Below are 18,278 nucleotides of genomic sequence, written 5' to 3'. Positions count from 1 at the left end.
AATGTTGAAAACATTGAAATTGTTGGAAAATGCACATTAACAGAATTAATCTTTTCTTTCCAATGCTACCTTTCTCTTATTTTTTTTATTTATGAAGATGAATATTGCAAAATGTTTCAGTATGCCAAGCCAAATGATCTTGATAAACAGTGGATCTGTACATAGTGGATCATCATAGTAAATGATACCTGTTAAACTATACAGAATCTTCATTCTGAAGGCGATTTTTAAGGTGTTTAAATAAATGTCAATTGGACATTTTTTTGCCATTTGGTTACCCAATCACTTTTGTCTGCCTCATGCCTGTGCAATAACTGGTAGACTCTTCTAGGCTGGAGAAGAAGAACATAGCTGTTGATTATCACCTCAGCAGGGTACCTTCACAGGCTTGAGGCCACAGCCTCAAGGCAATATCTCTCCTCCCACTGTGTGTAGATGTTTGCTTGCTTTCTTCACTGTCAGTTTCTTTCTAGTTCTTCTAAAAGAATTAATAGGTTGAAGTCAGTAGTCAGCAACTTTCAGAGCTGCTAGGTCTCACAGAAATTGACTGACTGCTCAAACCTGACATAGACATTTGCATTACCTTGGGTGGACTCATAAAGAAACAGGAAACAGGTATCTTTTTCTCAAGTTAATTTTCTAATTTAGTCTGATGAGCAAGAATATGGAGACTGGTTTTAGCAATGGGTGAAAGCTAAAACTAGTATCTTGGGGTTTAGAAGGAGAGATAGGGAACATAGATCTCACATACAACACTAAGTTACCTTAAAGTTATCCTGAAATAGCAGCCTTAGAAACTACTTCACAACACGAAATGCAAGGTGCAAGCAGAAAGGGAAGCATTCAGTGCTGCCCTGGAAACCCACCGAAACTAGGAGTAAACTTCTTAGAGAAGTATTTTAAAGCAGACCTTTGCCCTTTAAGCTACTTGAGTGGCTTAAAAAGATTTTCACAAAAACTTCCAGCATGAATTCATTAACACTGGAAGTTGAAATGTCTTGATAAAACATGTTATAGAAAACTGATGATTTCCTTTTTTGTGACTTTGAAACCTCAGTGCTTCAGCCTGAAGACATCACTTAAGCCAAACAACTTTCAAACAAAGGAACAAAGGCAAAGGCACAGAAGTGAACTGAAGCGCTTGTGGCAGAATCAGCATTGCACAGAAAACATTTGTCAAAAAGGGAAAGGACATTGGCAATGCATTAGCCAGACCTGAGCATGGGATGTAGAAAGAACTAAGTATGTCATCATTTACTTGTTCACATCCTCAACAGTTTGCACAGAATTTATGGACCTGGAGCTTGCAGTTCCAAAATAAGACTGTCTCTTTGGACAAATATTGATCGAATTTAAAAATACCAGCAAGAAGGAAAGCTGAAGAAAGAATGTAAACATGTATATGCTCTCTGTAAACACTGCTATAGGAGTGTTATTTAAAGGACACATGTCTGTAGTACTGTCACGGTTAATATGCTGAGACTCAGTGGAAAGGCAGTGAAGAAAACATAAATGAGTTGCAGATTTGTATAGAAAAATAAAACCTGCTCAATTGAATCTGTACAGGTATCCCTTTAAAGGTCAACACTATATTTAGGTTTCCTGATGGAAGAATTGGCTCAGGCACAAAGACAACCAAGAGCGTATATTAGTAAGTACAGTGACCTACCCACTGTTCTTTTATGGAAAGTTGAATGCAACTCTTAACCCACGATAATGAACTGTTGCATTTCATAATAAAAATCTTAGAGATAAATGGGTATCTTGGAATAAAGGGATGATGATTTTAAACAAATTTTTTACAGGATCTTTAACCAAGAAAAGCAAGCAAAACCTACCTTTTTTTAGAAGATCAAAGTTCAGAACTTTGCCCCCAGATTGTTCTATTTACAGTTTTAACTACATCATCTTTTTGGAAACATCCTTAGTTATTGTAAACCCCATTGCAGAAGTTCAACTCAAGCTATATTTTTTTGTCAATTATGTTCCTGGAAGGATTTAACTGGAGAGAACTGAGATATGGTCAGAGGAACATTTAGGCCTTGTATCTAAAAAAACAGCGCAGGAGCATGATTTCAACTCGCATTACAATTCTGCAGTCTCAAGGGTGAAAGATTTTTGCTCTCTGCAGCCACTGTCTGGTCTTCTTCTCTCTTGTGCTTCTAAGCCCAACTCTCCTAGTTTCACAATTTGTTACACAAGCTACAATTTGTCAAGCTATTCACACTCTTGGCATAGAGAAAATGCTTACAATAAATGTCTCACATAATTTCATATTATTGCATAGACAGATTTTGAATCAGATAAGGTGACCTATGCCAACAATTTGAAAACAAGACCTTTTGATTTCAGTGACTTCAAAATATACTTTATTAGAAGGTCTCCATTACTGCAAAGCTCCTCAACTCCATTCCTTTTCCCACCATTTATATATTTACCTTAGGAACGAATTGTTCAGAAACTCTTCAGGGTTTTGTAGAATGGCATTCTGTGTTTACTCCTATACATCTTTTCCTTATGTACTTGTGCTTATGTTGATCTGACATTAAAACCCAATTAGATGTGCAAAGGCCTGGGGCAATCGCAGCAAGTAGCAGTTCTGAATGTTGACATACAAAGAGGAATCAGGTGCAAGACAGACTTGAAACTCTTGTGCCACAGGCACAATGTTGAGTGTGTGATGGAAAGGGTAAACTGGGTCTGAGAGGAGGAGGGAACAGCTCATTCAGCATAAGCAGCAGAGGAGCCTGCTTGCTTACACTCCATGCTGAAGTCTCTGGAAGGAGCTTTATGCAAATACAGCATACACTTGGTGGCAGAGCTGGCATGATTCAAAAAGTAAAAGAAGTATAAGCTTGTCTTGACTTCTCAGATGGTCCAGCAACAGAAGATCCAAAGCAGGTAGAGCCAAGAACATCACTCTCAAAGGGTTTCACAGACCATAGCTGTCTTTTTTTCTCACATTTCCAGATTTTAGCATTGTTTTGCCAATGAAGTACACATCTTGGAAAATCCCATGCAGAACGACATTCCTAAACCACTGGGAATAATGTACTGACATGTAATGTAAACGTGTCCTGTCACAGGTACTGTGCTGTACCCAAAATATGATAAGTTTCTGTGAGACCTAGCAGCTCTGGAAGTTGCTGACCACTGACTTCAACAGATTAATTCTTTTAGTGGAACTAGAAAGAAATGGACATTGAAGAAAGCAAGCAAACATCTACACACAGTGGGAGGAGAGATACTGCCTGGATGCAGAGGCTGTGGCCTCAAGCCTGTGAAGGTACCATGCTGGGTTGATAATCAACATCTATGTGTGACCTCTTTTCCAGGCTGGAAGAGTCTACTACAGTTACTTCACATATCACTCTTGACTTTTAGTTTATTTTGCTTTTAAAAATCTTAGACCAGAGATTTCAAAGGTTCCCTTTCACTGGGAAACTGCATGTACACAACTAGCAATCCTGTTTGGATGGGCTGCAAGGACTACAAAAGGCAATTCCATTTTTGTGACCTCAATATGAACAGCATTTCTCCTTGAAATGCTGTCAGCTTCCATCTTACATAAGCTAAAGTAGGCTTGCAAGGTTTGCTGTATGAAAAGGAAAACAAAAGAGATGATTCTGACCACAGAAGTGTGAGAATCAAAGTCAGCAACATTTTATTTTCTAGGCACCAACTGCTGCAACTATTGAGTGAAAATTAGTAATTCCAAAGGAAAGAATTCCTGAGCCTGCATGACAGTACACCACTAGCATTATAATAACTGTAGCCTGTAAATTGCAGAATTTCTAAAGCTTATCTGACACAATATGAAAACAATGTTGATTAGCTGCTTTACTCCTCCCCTTTTGCCTACATTTATTACACTAGGGCTATATCTCCTACCATTCATCATGATCACTTGATATTAAATGATAACAGGGAATCTGAAAGTCACACCACATCCTGGCAGATTAACTCTTTCTGGGAAACATGGCCCACAGAAAAGAATGCTCCTGGTGTCCAAACTCTGGCATACACTAGGACATGAAAGCATTTGCATTAGGTAGATTGGCTCTAAATTTGAAGATTTCTTAGTATTGGTACCTTGAAATTTTTCTTAGAAAGCAGGCACTTTTTGTACAAATGCTATGCTTCATTAAAAATAAAATCTAGAAGAAAAGTATTTGCTTCCAGAGAGATAAACCAGAAACAACTTACTCAATCAAGAAAACAGCCAGTAGTTGTAACCAATATGAGGTCTTGAAAAATCAGAAACGCTCAAACAAAACGCATCATGGAATAACGACAGAATCACAGAATCACCTAGGTTGTAATAGACTTCTGAGATCACTAAGTCCAACCTTTGACCTAACACCACCTTGTCAACTACACCATGGTAGTAAGTGCCACATCCAGTCTCTTCTTAAATACCTCCAGGGACGATGACTTCACCACCTCCCTGGGCAGCCCATATATTTCTATAAAGAACTTCTTCCTAATGTGTAACTAAACTTCCCCTGGTGTAGCTTTAGACTGTACTGTCTTGTTCTATTGTTGGTTGCTTGGGAGAAGAGACTGATACCCACCTGGCTACACTCTCAGGTAGTTGTAGAGAGTGATAAGGTCTCCTCTGAGCCTTCTCCTCTCCAGGCTAAACAACCCCAGCTCCCTCAGCCTCTCCTCATAGGACTTGTGCTCCAGACCCTTCACCAGCTTCACTGCGCTTCTCTGGACCTGCTCCAGCACCTCAATATCATTCCTGAACTGAGGGGCCCAGAACTGGACATGATACTTGAGGTGTGGCCTCACAAGAGCCGAGTACAGAGGAAGAATCACTTCCCTAGTCCTGCTGGCCACACTGTTCCTGATCCAGGCCAGGATGCCATTGGCTGCCTTGGCCACCTGGGCACACGTTGGCTCATGTTCAGCCTTCTGTCCATAGCCTGTAGCGCTGCAGGGGGTTGTGGTCAAAGTGCAAGACTCAGCACTTGGTCTTGTTGAACCTCATTCCTGTCCTGTATATACTTGTCTGGCTTTCTACAATTGCCCACTATTCTAGTTGTAGAGACTCTGTTCTTAGGGGTGACAAGGAAACCTAGATGGTGTTGGTTGGCATGGCTGGAGAGCCATGACCTAAGTGGTCAGGCTGGCCCCTGCTCCCCACGGCTGGGGCAGTTCTGCCTTTCTTGTCGCAGCAGCTGGGGTACTGCTAGTGAGGACCTGAAAGGTGTCGGATGAATGGGGAGATAATTTAATTGGGATTTTGTGATGTAGCAGTAAAAAAAAAAAAAAAAAAAAAAAAAAAAAAAAAAAAAAGTCTAATGCATAGCAGTAGATGTCCGGGAGAAGCTGAAAATTGAAAATGGTATATCAGGAAGCTGAGTAGGATCATAAAGAGAACAGTGCCATTTCAGCAAAAGAAATGGCCTTTCATCTCCAGTGTCTGGGTGGGTAATAGGTACCATGAATGTGTGGTCTGGTCAGTTTGATTGGTCAGCAGCCACCACCTTTTGGGGTGAACATGGGACTGGTTGCTGTTTCTGCCTTTCCCTGAGGTTGTCTGTCTCCTTTGCCTCTTAAGTAGTTTCCTCTTCAAAAGCTGTAGGAACCCAAGTGTCTGAGACTGCTGCTTCCTTTCATAGGAGTGGGCCAGTAGCTAAGGAAGCATTGGACAGCCCTGACAGAAGGATTGGGCAGACAGAAAGACTGCAAAAGCCCTATATACCTCTTGCATGAACTTAGGACTACATCTCACCACTTCCAGAACAATAAATGACCCTTTCTGTTTCCAGATTTGGCTACTCTCCTGGGCTCTTTATTTGTTCGTTCTTGGTTTTGTTATGTTTTGGTTTTGATTCCTCTTCCCCCTCACCCCCCATTATATTTTTTATTTTAGATTTCAGCAGTCACCTCACAAAAGGCAGTCTCCAAAGATTACATTTGCTCAAACATTTATTGCATCAGCAGTGTAGGAACTGCTGAAATCCAAAATACATAGAGAAAACTCAACACTGCAACCTAATAGTAACAACCAAAATCAGCATAGCACAGACCCACAGGGGTCTATTGTCAGCTGATAAGTCAGTCCTGCCTTTTCCATGCATTTCCTTGCAATATTTAGAAATCTCCAACTACAATACTGAGAAAAAACTCCAACTTGAGGTCAAGTACAAGGCTGGTGGGGATGGATGCGATCCATGGACTCCACACAACATTCATCAACTGTAAAATGTGCCTGTTAAGTAGAAATTATCAACAGTACTTGGCAGTGTTTGCTTCCTAGAGGCTCCTTAGTTCTTTCATTTGTCTCTTTTCTCAGGAGAGACTCCAGTTTTTTCTCAGCAATCCCTTCTTTTGCACAGGGAACTGAAGAACTTTGAAGTGTGCTTCCTAAAACACTGATAATCTTCTTCAATTAAAATGAATAATGAATCTTTAATTTGCCACTTACCCTTAGGATCCAGTTGGGTAGCTAAGAGCTCATCTCAGCTTATACCCTAAATTGAGCTCTCGTAGGGATCTACTTTGAATTAATGCTGCAATAACATCACAGTTTTGGCTGGCTGCTGTAAGCATGCATATCAATTTGTACAACTATCAAAACTCCAGCCAAGTATTCTAAATAAAATCTCCGTTCTATGACCCAAAAAACTGCCAAAATAGCATTGGATCTACACTATTCTGCACCCTGACTCAAGGGTATTAAGACTGCAAAATTAAAAATTTTAAAACCTGGTTTCATTGCACAGATTATATTAAGAAATTCTTTGACAGTCGTAGAGGCAGCGACACAGGGAATAAAGTAAAAGTATGTCTTGAGTTTGCTTTCAAAAACGAATAATAGGTCCCAATTTTTCAAATTAACTGGCTAAAAAGTCTGAACTTTTTTCTTTTCCACAGAAGAATAGGAACATTTTGTCTTAAAAGTGGTTGTAAAAACTCATTACATTTTTCATCTCTCCTCGGCATTCTCAACTTTATCATGCACAGAGTATTTCCCTTTCAAAAATTATTATAAACAGACTAGCAAGTTTCATAAGCCCTATTTGTTTAATAAATTTGTAGCATTATAAAATATGCAGCCTAAGAAGATGGTATGAAACACAAAAACACTCATATGAGACTAGGAGTGCTAGAATTAGTTAATGAATAACCCTTCCCTGTGTTCAAGTTATTCAGTGGTTACTGTCATGAAGAGACTGACCACTGAGTAAATGTTATGTGTGTGAATTGTCTGTTTCCTCTTTCTCCTTCAAAGTAAATCAGTGTTTCATTTGCCTTTCTAAAAAGCTCTAATAAATTACTAGAAATACCAGTACAACTGAAAGAAGTCTTTATCTTAAGGAACCCAGAGAATGGACCTAGAATTCTTTTAAATCCTAGAGGATTTTCATAAATGCTAAAAGGTCTCTGCTTAATAATGCTTCTCCCGGGTTTCAGCCAATTTAGTAAAAAATGTATATTTAATACTAATTAGAGATCACTTAACTGGCAGCACTAACCAAGGCAATAACTTGAGCTTATGGAACATGGACTCTAAAGGCATCATATAATTATAAAAAATTTATTGAGATGAGCTGTTTCCTAGCTTCTTCTAGCACAGCTTATGCAAAGAGATCTTTATATTAAAATTGAGATTGTTCTGAAACAAGAAAGTGGTTTCATTTTTTATGACTAAGCAAACATTACTTAGACTGGAAATTGTTGTCTATTAAACCTAGAAATATGCATGGAATAATTAGAATATTAATGGTTTTAAACCAGGGCTTGAAGGGTTTGCCCTGTCTTAATCTGCAAAAGACTGGGAGAATTTAACATATCTTTTAGTGCTTGTTTCACTGTTACAGGCTTACAATTCACTTTTTGTAAAGATTTTAAGCAATCTATAGTAACGTTTTAAAAAGTAATAATAAAATATTCAACAATGATTCTATCTTCCTGTAGTTGGGCAAATAAGTTTTATTGAAATTGTGTTAGCGCATAGTGTCAGAAAGTGAAACAATTTGGTTACCATAAGCAATACTAGATCAAAAGAAAAAATATTCACAAAATCAAAAAGGAACACAAGACAGGACTCCATGCCTTAATATCTTGCTTTAACTATTCCCATTTACATGTGACTTTCATCTGTGCAAGATAACTGCACTGTAAAATCTGTGTTCTGATAATCAGTTTCAGCATTTTTCTGAGTAGTATTGAATTTTTCCACTACACACATCTATGTTCCTCTCCCATGCATTTCACTTCAACTTTTTCTCATATTTTTTCACTCTTGTATAAAAGAATTGTTGCTGTTCTGTGAAATAAAATATGAAATTGAATGGACTGAAGAAAGACATCATTACTTATGGAGCTGGGAACAGCATCACAAAATGCAAAACAAGCGGAATTACACTATTCTCAGGAATAAAGTGGAAAGCAGTGAAAAGCATGAAGTGAGTGATGAAATTTACCAGACAGAAGGCAAACAGTGTGAAAAAGTGAATTGTAGCCTTGGGAAGTCAAACTTAGGATGTTGCATGGGTACTGGGAGAAGAAAAAAAATGTGTAAAACCAAACTTCTGTTGGCTTCCTTGTGCTTGAGGAATGATCGACTAATGTTGTTTAGAATGACAAAGAAATACACTATGGACACCAGATTAAGTTCTCAGAAAGTACAAGTATGCACATTGTCAGTGCTGACTGCCCTGAAACACCATACACTAAGATTAAGGACAGGGAGCATTGACACTAAACCAGTAAAGGGCTTACTCACATGAGGAAGAAAGCAACATATAATCACTAATTCAAACCACAGAAATTTCGGCAGACGGTATGCCATTTCCATATACTACAGTGATTCCTAAAGCATCATTGCCTTGACCTCTTGATTTTCATCTGCAGTTTGCCTCCTTGCAGGTTGTGAGACAGTCCTGGAAGACAACACACTTCCTTCATATGTCCCAAGCCCTCCATGCTCTGGCACCTGCTCCAGCCTTCTTTTTTTGAGGGTTTCTTGCAGAAAACCTGTTACCATTTCTTCTGCTATTGAAATTTCTGCTCCAAAACATACAACAGAGAATCAGCCAAAAGGCTATTCTTACAACTGGCAGCTAAAGCATGTCTCAGTATGCTTTATACCGTTAGATTTACATTGATCTTTCAGTGTGATTTCTAATCTGACAATATTCACAGCACAGTGTTATTTCTGAGAATACTGTCATGATATAGGGTAATATACGGAATATATGATGTGTAATTTTACATATTTTGACTGCTACAAATGGTTGATTTCTAATTGATTTTTTTTATTTTCAAGAGAATGAACATATTTTGTCAAGCTTGGTCATGCAAGAAAACATTCTTTTCTTAGCAGAAAAGGAGTTATTTTATATAATTACTTTAATGGATTAGAAATGTGCTCACTTTAAAGAACTATATTATGATGCTTTAAAATGCAGGCTATAGATAAGGTTGTTTTTAATACTATTTTATGCATATTTTTAATTAATTTGTAAAACAAGCAGAAGTTCCAAGTTTTGTCACATGAACTGAGTACAGAAGGGAAATATTAATTTATTCTGATTGTCACTTTTAAATAGGTAAAGATGGTAAGATACAGTGCCCTGATGGCATGAGCGCGGAAATGCACACACCACATCTTAAATGCTCACTAGGTGGCAACATTGCTCCTCTGAAGTACAGCTGTCAGGGTGTCGACAACAGCCCTGCAAGTTTTTACTGTCAGGTTGGTAGGAGAGATATTAAATTATGGCCTAGAAAAAGAGGTGAAAGAACATTACACAGGACTACAGTCACAAAAACATCATGTTTCACTGCGTAGTGAGTGGTGGCTTTGTAAAGGGACCATAAGACATAGCTACTAATGTCACCTTAGGTATGGACTTTAGTTACAAAGCTCATTGCATTTTGAGTGTGATTTGGAGTGTCCCTTTAAAGAGCATCTAACTGATTAATAAGCGTTCAGTAAGATATCTGTTAACACTTGATCTGGCACAGGGAACAAACCCTGGAGATAAAGAGAAGGGAGTTAAAGAATAATAGTAGGAAATGCTCATCATGGGAGAAGTGCTTTTGCAACTTTCAAAAACAAAGCACAGCAGACTTTTTAAGACATCAGTCTGATGCTGACATATATATACTGCATATGCAACATACAGTGTTGTGGAAATTCATGAGCAGTATAGGCATGGAGGAACAAACTAAATTCTTTTAAAGTTAATGGGAAGATTTCTGCTGAAATCTTTGAACTGACTTTCAAACCAATCCTCAGCAGAGGAGTTGAGAATGTTTACAGGTGAAGATCTCCCTTCAAGTTGAGACAGTGAAATAACTAAATCCTAAGCTCCTGCTTGTATGATATTGCAGCAATGGAAATTAAATAACTTTACACAATATAAAGTTGTTCACTGTGGTCCTGAGATGAATGTATTCACCCAGCTAAATTAAGATAAATTACATATGCACAGTGTCATTTGCAGTTTTCAAGACAGCTTGTCTTCTACATAACTATCCTGAGCCAGTCTTTAATAAATTTTTAAGGTTTTCCTTTATTGTCATTTTCCAGTCAAATGTCAGTGACAAAAGAGCTGTGTGTTATGGTGTAGGGCAGGTGGTGCCTCCTCCAATTCATATTAGGTGTCTGTCCTAGTGAGTTACTGCTCACCCTAAGACGTACAGAGCCGAGCAGGGTCAGAGGGGCTGAGAAAAGGGAAGATCAAACCCAAGCCTACAAACCTTAATTTAATTTTGGTAGAAATGTAAGCTCTCTTGGGTACCTTCAAATAGCCCTGATGTCGAAGAAACATCATGTAAATCTATGTAAACCCATTTTTCTGTGATTATAGAGGCTGGGCTATGTGACCTCCTTTATGTTCTAGTGGTTCCTTACTGACTACCTAAATATACACAGCAATAAGGCATTCTTCAATTTGACTTGGAGTAAAGCCTTACCCAATTTATTTTCTCCACAACAGTGTTTGCTAATAGTTTTATCTTGTCTCTAAGAAATCATAGGCTTGTAATCTCAACTGCAGTTAGGGCAGGGAAGCCCTTCCAATACCTTTTACAGATCAAGATTGGAGCCACATCTTTAGTGAGGAAAATGCAATGTTCAGCTCACTGATAGATAATATTATGCACATATATTTAAACAAGATGGTCTTTATTTCATCAAGTCTAAAAATAAGTCTTTTATACCTGCTAATTTAAAATCACGCTTGGGAGCAAGCATTGCTATCAGGAACTGGAGCTCCCTTCTCACTTTAGAATTTCCTGGTACCAGCTGACCTCTGTGAATTGTGTGAGGAGAAAGCCATTCTGCAACTGATCAAATTCTTGCTTTTGATACAACAAGAAGATTTCATCTCCCGGACTGAAGTCCCTACAATATGAGAAATTTCTGCCTTCCCAGATGTGCAGATGCCACAGTGGTCAGGGAGAAACAGGACTGTGCTGTGAGGTTCCTGGCAGCACGCACCCTTAGGACATGGGTGTCTCCCTTGCTGGCAGTGTCACTGCCTGATGGAACACACCTGGATCATGCCACCCATGGACAGCAGGACAAGCAGAGAAAGAACCTGCTCAACTCATCTGGTCACTGCATCTGACCTACTTTGTGTTCTGTACACCCAACTCCAAAGTCTCCAAAAAAATGCCTTGAGTTAAGGACAAAAATACTTCTCTTTTAAGAAAAAGGAGCTGACCTGGAAATGCAGGTGATGCCAAGCTGAGGCTCTGATCCTGTATGTTTATTTATGAGCTTTGGACTGATTTCTTTATGCTTTGAGTTTCTTTTTCTAATAGGAAATGGAAAACTACCTGATTTTATACAACATTTCTCCATCATAAGCTCTGACATGAGAAATTTGTGTCTCTGTCTGAAAATAATTTTTTGTTACACTTAACATTCTTTTCATAGGAGACATTTCCTATCCTGCTTCTTACACTGATCAGACAATGTGCAGTTGTACCCAGGACTATTTAAATCATTTGAAGGGATATAAGAGTACTAAATATGTGTGACAGAGCTCTATATAACTTCAACTTGTCAGCACGTCTTACTCCTACAGAAATCCCACTTGCTAGCACAGTATATAGAGATACTAGTAAGCATGCAGTGCAAGATATGCTATATTTTTCTTGCTGTTCCATTCTAATACTATGTGTTGAAACAGTTGCTGTGCAAAAAATTTTGAATTTCAAAACTGTTAAGTTGAACAATTTCCATTTCCACTACAAAGTCTTCTGTAGATGAATGTACATTTGGGAAAAAGAACACTTTCACATTCAAATTAAAGCATAGAACTGTTAAAGATCAAAGTAGCTCTAACCATTTAGATTACTTTTTGGTGGAACTAGAAAATTAACATGTGAAGAAAAGAATGCAAGTGATGTGCAAATTACATTATAGAGTATCTTAGAAAATATTATTTTTATAACTGAATCAAACTGACAGGGAAAGGAAGACTTGTTACTTGGATTTTTCAGAGAACTTACTGTTGGATAGCAAGCAAAATATAAATACTAAAGTAATATATGCAATTACAGCAAGTTTTTAGTCAGCAGGGACCATTGTTAGGACTTGTTTTACAAGCATTTAACATTTTCATAATAATCTGAAAGAGAAGGTTCATAGCATGCTAATTAAATGAAGAGATAATTCTAAATGGAAAGAAGTCACAAAGCATCAGTGAAGACTGAGACATAATGTAATAGGATTGAAAAGGTTAGAAAAATAAGAAAGAGAAAATGAGATTCAAACTTGGAAATGTGCAGTCTATTATATCTTAATAAAAACTGGAGAGAAGTGAGTTTGAAACAAGCTAAGCATTAACACCAAAGGAGTAATTGAACAGGATATTGCTTGACATGAGATGCAGAAGCTGCAAAGACTACTTTTGCTCTGGGCTGCCTGTGAAGAAGTCTGTCCCTTGGAGAGCTTGCAGCAACTTTTAGAAGCTCAAGGATGAAAGGAATCCCACACATTCATTTATGAGGGAAAAATTAGGATGGTTGCACTCAAGATCAGGCAAGTGACAAGTGAGGTTGTGCTTAAATATATATATATATATATATGTATTTGAAGAACTTAAAGACCAGAAGAAAACTAAGACTGGAAATTAATCAGAAAATAATCAGTGCAGAAAAAAAACCAACAAGATCTGGGGTATTCAGTGTTTTAGTGTATCACAAGGCATGATGGTACAAAGAAACTTCTATCAGGCACAAGAATCAATGTAGTATAGCTTTTATGCCTCCTATATATTCTCTATGATTTCTTCTAACAGTTAAGGTGTAACTTCTATTTAGAATGAGTTGAGTTTATTCCAAATCTTACTGGAGTAAGATACAACTCTGCAGTGAAATTTAAGAACACTATAATATCAAATCAATGCATCCCAGTGCTTAAAGTTTTCCTGCTTTGACTGCAAGACTCAGTTTTACAGATGGTCCAACAATCCGCTGTAGCATTGAGGCACTTTTTGTTTGTTTTTAAGCACTGAAAATATCACTTGCCTGTGCACTAATCCCAGTATTTTATGGTATACCTCTTCTGTTTTTTCAGTTGTGTCAGTTGATTTGTTATACTACAGTACCTCTCACTGTCACACTTATCCGTCTGCTGTAGGTGCCACAAATGACAGGCAGCAGTACATGGGTAAAATCCTAGCAATTTAGGAGCCCCAGTTTCAATTTCAAAAGGAAAAGAGATAAATCCCAGAGCATCTGAATTTTGCTGTCAGCTCAGAGACAGGCTCTTTCCTATCTCCTGCTTTATGTGCTTGAGAAGGTGAGCACTGGTTAGGTAACACACAAGATGAAAGACTGGAAAATGTGGAGTTGTTTTAGGGCTCGAAGAGCAAAAAAACTGGTGAAAATTTAAGAGTGGTAAGTTATTTCTAAGAGAACTAGCAAGAGATAAAATTTAAATGATTCTCTAAAGCTTCATAAGTGAAAAGAACTCATTGCCTTCAGTGGGATCCCTTAGCCACTAAGGATATATTCTCCATTTGGGCTCATTTCTGCAACTGAGTACAAACCATAATCCATGGACTACCAGAACTGTCACATTTCTAGACCTCCTCTGAGTCTCTGGAAACATTTCCCTTTGGTATGGGGGATGAAGAGAAACAGCTCTTAAAGATGGTTTAAATTGCCTCTCAGCTGGTTTGCAGTACTGTGATCCTCTGTTGCAGGACTGAGGTGTGCACAAGCCACATGTAAGTAATATTCATACAACCACAAAAGCTGAGAGGGAAGTTGGTGCAGACATTCCTCGATAATTCTATGCTATCGGTGTAGGACTTCACTGGACAGTCCTAGGCCAAATGTGATAATAAAACATGTCCTAATAAACAGAGTGGCAGAAAAACATAACTTTCTTGTGCACAATTTGCAACTAAAGCACACAATGTGTTATATATCCTTCTGCACATGAGCATGCATGGGCAGAAAACATACTACAGATTCTAACTGCAACTTCATTTTTTTATCAGACAGTAACTACTGTATACATCATTACTGCAATCTATATTGAGTGGAGGCCACATCTCCAGGGTTCTCAGTAGGTCTGAGTACACACATAAATTTACAGACGTAGGTGTACATCCATGAGGCAGCAAGGTCAGGCCAAAACTACAGAGGGATTTTATGATGTGAAAATAATTAGGTTGTTAAGAGTGCTCTTGAATACGATTTTTTTCTTCTTCTTCTTCTTTCTTTTTAATTAAATTCCATTAACAAATTGTTACCCTTTGATTATATTCTCAACCACAACTGATGCAGCATATTTCACTTGTTGTGGTACCTAATTAGGATGCCAATCTTCTTTCATGTTATTTCTTTATAATAGAAGCAATTTCTCCAATGGCTTTGGAGAAGTACAGCTAGAAGCATTAGATGAACAGAAATCCTCCTTAGAGAAGAATCACGGTTAGCTGTTTTCTTTCAAACAGTCTCATCTCACAGAGAGGTCTCTTTGCCACTTTTCAAAGATGAAATCAAGAGACAGGTTCTCCAAGGCGTTCAGGCAGAGCAGGAATATCCAAGCAACTACATTCAGAGTCTGTGCACTTCACAAATTCAGTGAACGTGGTCTGCATTGACATCCATGCACTAGAAGTAGTAAGCTGGTATTTTTCACAGTAAATATCCCAGAATTAGCTGCCATGGGGATTCTGGGTGTTGACAAGAATACAGATGGTTGGCTGAAGAGATCACTTAACCCTGCTAGTAATGAGCTCATTTGAAACAAGCTCCCCACTCCTAATTATCACTTGGTTATGATTGATTCGTCACCTGCTTTGATGCTTCTATTTCATAAACAGAACATGAAGTACTGGGTTTAAGAAACTGCAGATTTTGGTAAAGACAGAGCTGTCTTAATATTATGTCAATTAGTGCCAGACTGATTTTCTTTGCTTTACTCTCTGTATGTGTTTGCACATACATGCACATGTGAACATGTAATTATTGTGTACCCGTGTATGGAATGGTTATATAACATTTCAATAAAGACAGCACTGGAGCTTAGCTTATATGTACATATTGCACTACAGGAACAGGAATTTTTCTTACCTATTTCACTCATGGATATCCCTGGTGCTAATTGCCCGTTGTTGAAAGAGCTGTAGGTAAACAAGTTTGGTACAGAGGTGAGGTCATAGAGAGGTTCCTGCTTTATCTGTTTGATTCCAGTCATGTCTAATCCAGACTGGTCTGGGGAGGGCTGGGCAGAATCCACATTATAATAACCCTCAGACTTCGGCAGATCGATGACATGCCCATTTGAGTAGGTGCTGCCAGTTTCGTTATTCAGGTTGTTCAAGCCGTTGCTGATGCCGTTGCTGTAAACCCTGGCGAGGGCTTCTGCCTCACCACTTTGCTGCTGCCGCTGTTCCTGTAGTCGCTGCTGGTGCTTCTGCACTTCAGCGTACAAGCTATCCCTCTGCTTTTTGGACATTCTTCCAAATTTCACAGCTGAAAAGCAAAGCACGATTTCACAGCTGAAAAGCAAAGCACAAGTTTTTCTTGATTGCCCTCAACCCCCTCACTTTTATATTTACTTTCAGGGTTAATTTTGCCGTGGAAACATCTTTTTCTGTGGAAATGAGAAAGGATGCAAAGCTTTACACCATATGCGTCTCATAAAGGAAACAGTATTAAGTGCTTGAACTTACAAACTGACGACTCTTATTTGACAGGAGGCCCTCAGTCGAGCAACTTACATCCCACTGAGAATGTTAAAAAGGCTATGCATCCTTTTATATTTTTGTGTTCACCGAACAACAACCTAGAGCTGTATGAATTTACAGTATGTAGATTCATATCCTATGTGATTTACTAACTTTTCACAAACCTTTAAACAGTACACTACTAAGATTAGTACTCCGTATGAAAACGAGCCTTAAAGACTTATTATCACATCCTTGGAATGGGGTGTTATCTTCACACTTTAAAAAGAATAATCTTACAGGTTAGAGTTAGAACTTAGAGGAAAATAACAAAATAACAGAATGTTATCTTTTCCACAGAGGAAATCTTAGGGATTTACACAATCAATTTACATAATGTCAGTGCACAAATCATGTACTCCTTCTGATGAGAAAGGGAGGAAAACATCAGAGGACAAACCACTTTCCCCAGAAACAGGGTTCATTACACTGAGATTGAAATTTTCAAAAATGACAGGCTGACTGCTACGGAACAGAAGGAGTAAAGACACAGCCTGCATATACAGTAGATCATAGCTGACTATCTTTCCACTCACTCTCCACCACACCATGTCTCTATAAATTCTGATATTCTACTGGGCTAGATCTTGGGATCTTAGAGCAGAGGTAGTTGTTCATTGTGCTCTAAAACAAATAAGGGACACATTCAGCAGAATTAGTCAGAACACAGGTAAAAGGACATTGCTCCAAACCCACACATTTCTACTTATTATGAGGTGTATTTTCACACTATGTATTTCCAGTCCATCTCAAAATGGGATCAATTCAGAATCCCCACATTTACTAGCACAGGATGGCTAATAGCACAGGACTCTCTTTTAGCTCTCAAGAGGAGTTTGAGCCGACACATGGATAAATGTGAAATTCTTCAATCAGGAAAAAGAAAAGCATAATATGAAAATAAAGTGACAGAACAAGAAGATGGCAGCCTTTTCCCTTTCTTTTCACTTTTTTGTTACACCAAGAGGGTGTAAAATTGCTTCTTATTGCCATCTTCAGTTTACCTGCAGTCCTTCACTGAGGCTGCAAGCTTCCTCACATGAACTCAGCCTGCTCCTGCAATCGGTCCGTGGTGCATTGCATATCCTTATGGACATGTACAGTGACTGTATTTTGAATAATGCAATTCTGTATTTTCTTCAAATTTAGGGCCTCGGTAATAAAAACAAATACCCACTGTTTATCCTGATTATATATTCATTAATTGGATTCTCCAGCTGCTGTCAATTAGCATCCTGCCTTTGCACGATAAAAATGAATCTATTACATGTCTGAGAGGTTAAAATCACATTCAGTTTTTCTGTTAAAAAATTCATACACCCTATTTTAAATTTGCAAGAACTATTAATACTGTTAATTTTAAACATTCTTACATAAACTACGAGAGAATAAAGCGAAGCTTTTGGACGAATCCCTCGCTTTGTCTGTATGCAGTGATCCCCAGATTACTCTTGGGAAGACAGTGCTGTCTGTCACACTAAAATGCCCTTGTGATACCTTAAATCACTGGAAGATAATACTTCTAGGAGGAAGTCATGTGCTGGTAAATTACTGAAATGTTACTACTTTAATTACTGTGAAGAATTAGGAGTTAAGGTGTCAAGTAAATTGGATGCTAGGACCAAAAAGAATTAATGGATTAAAGGCCAGACTGCATGGCTCCTCCCAGATTTGTGAGACTGGAGAGCAAGTCATTTCAGTGAGACTTGAAATACATTGTGGTAAAAGAAGACCTACTATGGTCCAAATTTAAAACAAGTTTATAATCTGTGTACCATCTAAAGAAATAGCTCTTTAGATAATTTCTCCATCAATGACTGGTAATTTCAAAATACATATTTTGTGTAAACTTTTTAAGATAGAAAACTGCTTCTAGGCAAATGAAAGTATTATAACTTGCCTTCAAAAAAAGAGAACATTTTCTTCTTATATTTTCTGACTATTTAAAATATGCCTGTAAACTGGAAACCCCCTGCATGAGAAGTGGTGGCTGGGGGAAGTAAATTGTGGGCAGTCTTGCCAAAGCCTCCCACTACCTGCAGCTTTGTTGTGATG

The 18,278-nt window shown here is 38.2% G+C and overlaps 1 protein-coding gene across 1 annotated transcript in view; it reads right to left on the bottom strand.

The window, feature by feature from the left end:
- Positions 1–18,278, bottom strand: part of RORB (RAR related orphan receptor B) — a 144,947-nt gene that overhangs the window by 18,801 nt on the left and 107,868 nt on the right. Inside the window, exon 4 of the mRNA XM_051789417.1 lies at positions 15,568–15,969. Coding sequence (XP_051645377.1) covers positions 15,568–15,969 — 402 coding nt within the window. The remainder of the gene's footprint in view (positions 1–15,567; positions 15,970–18,278) is intronic.

This window comes from Manacus candei, unplaced genomic scaffold (genome assembly GCF_025592945.1).
Source record: "Manacus candei isolate 608988 ecotype Guabito, Panama unplaced genomic scaffold, ASM2559294v1 h1tg000027l, whole genome shotgun sequence".
Classification (NCBI taxonomy): domain Eukaryota; kingdom Metazoa; phylum Chordata; class Aves; order Passeriformes; family Pipridae; genus Manacus; species Manacus candei.
Note: the sequence above shows the minus strand (reverse complement) of the source record. Positions and strands in the feature narration are given on the sequence as shown.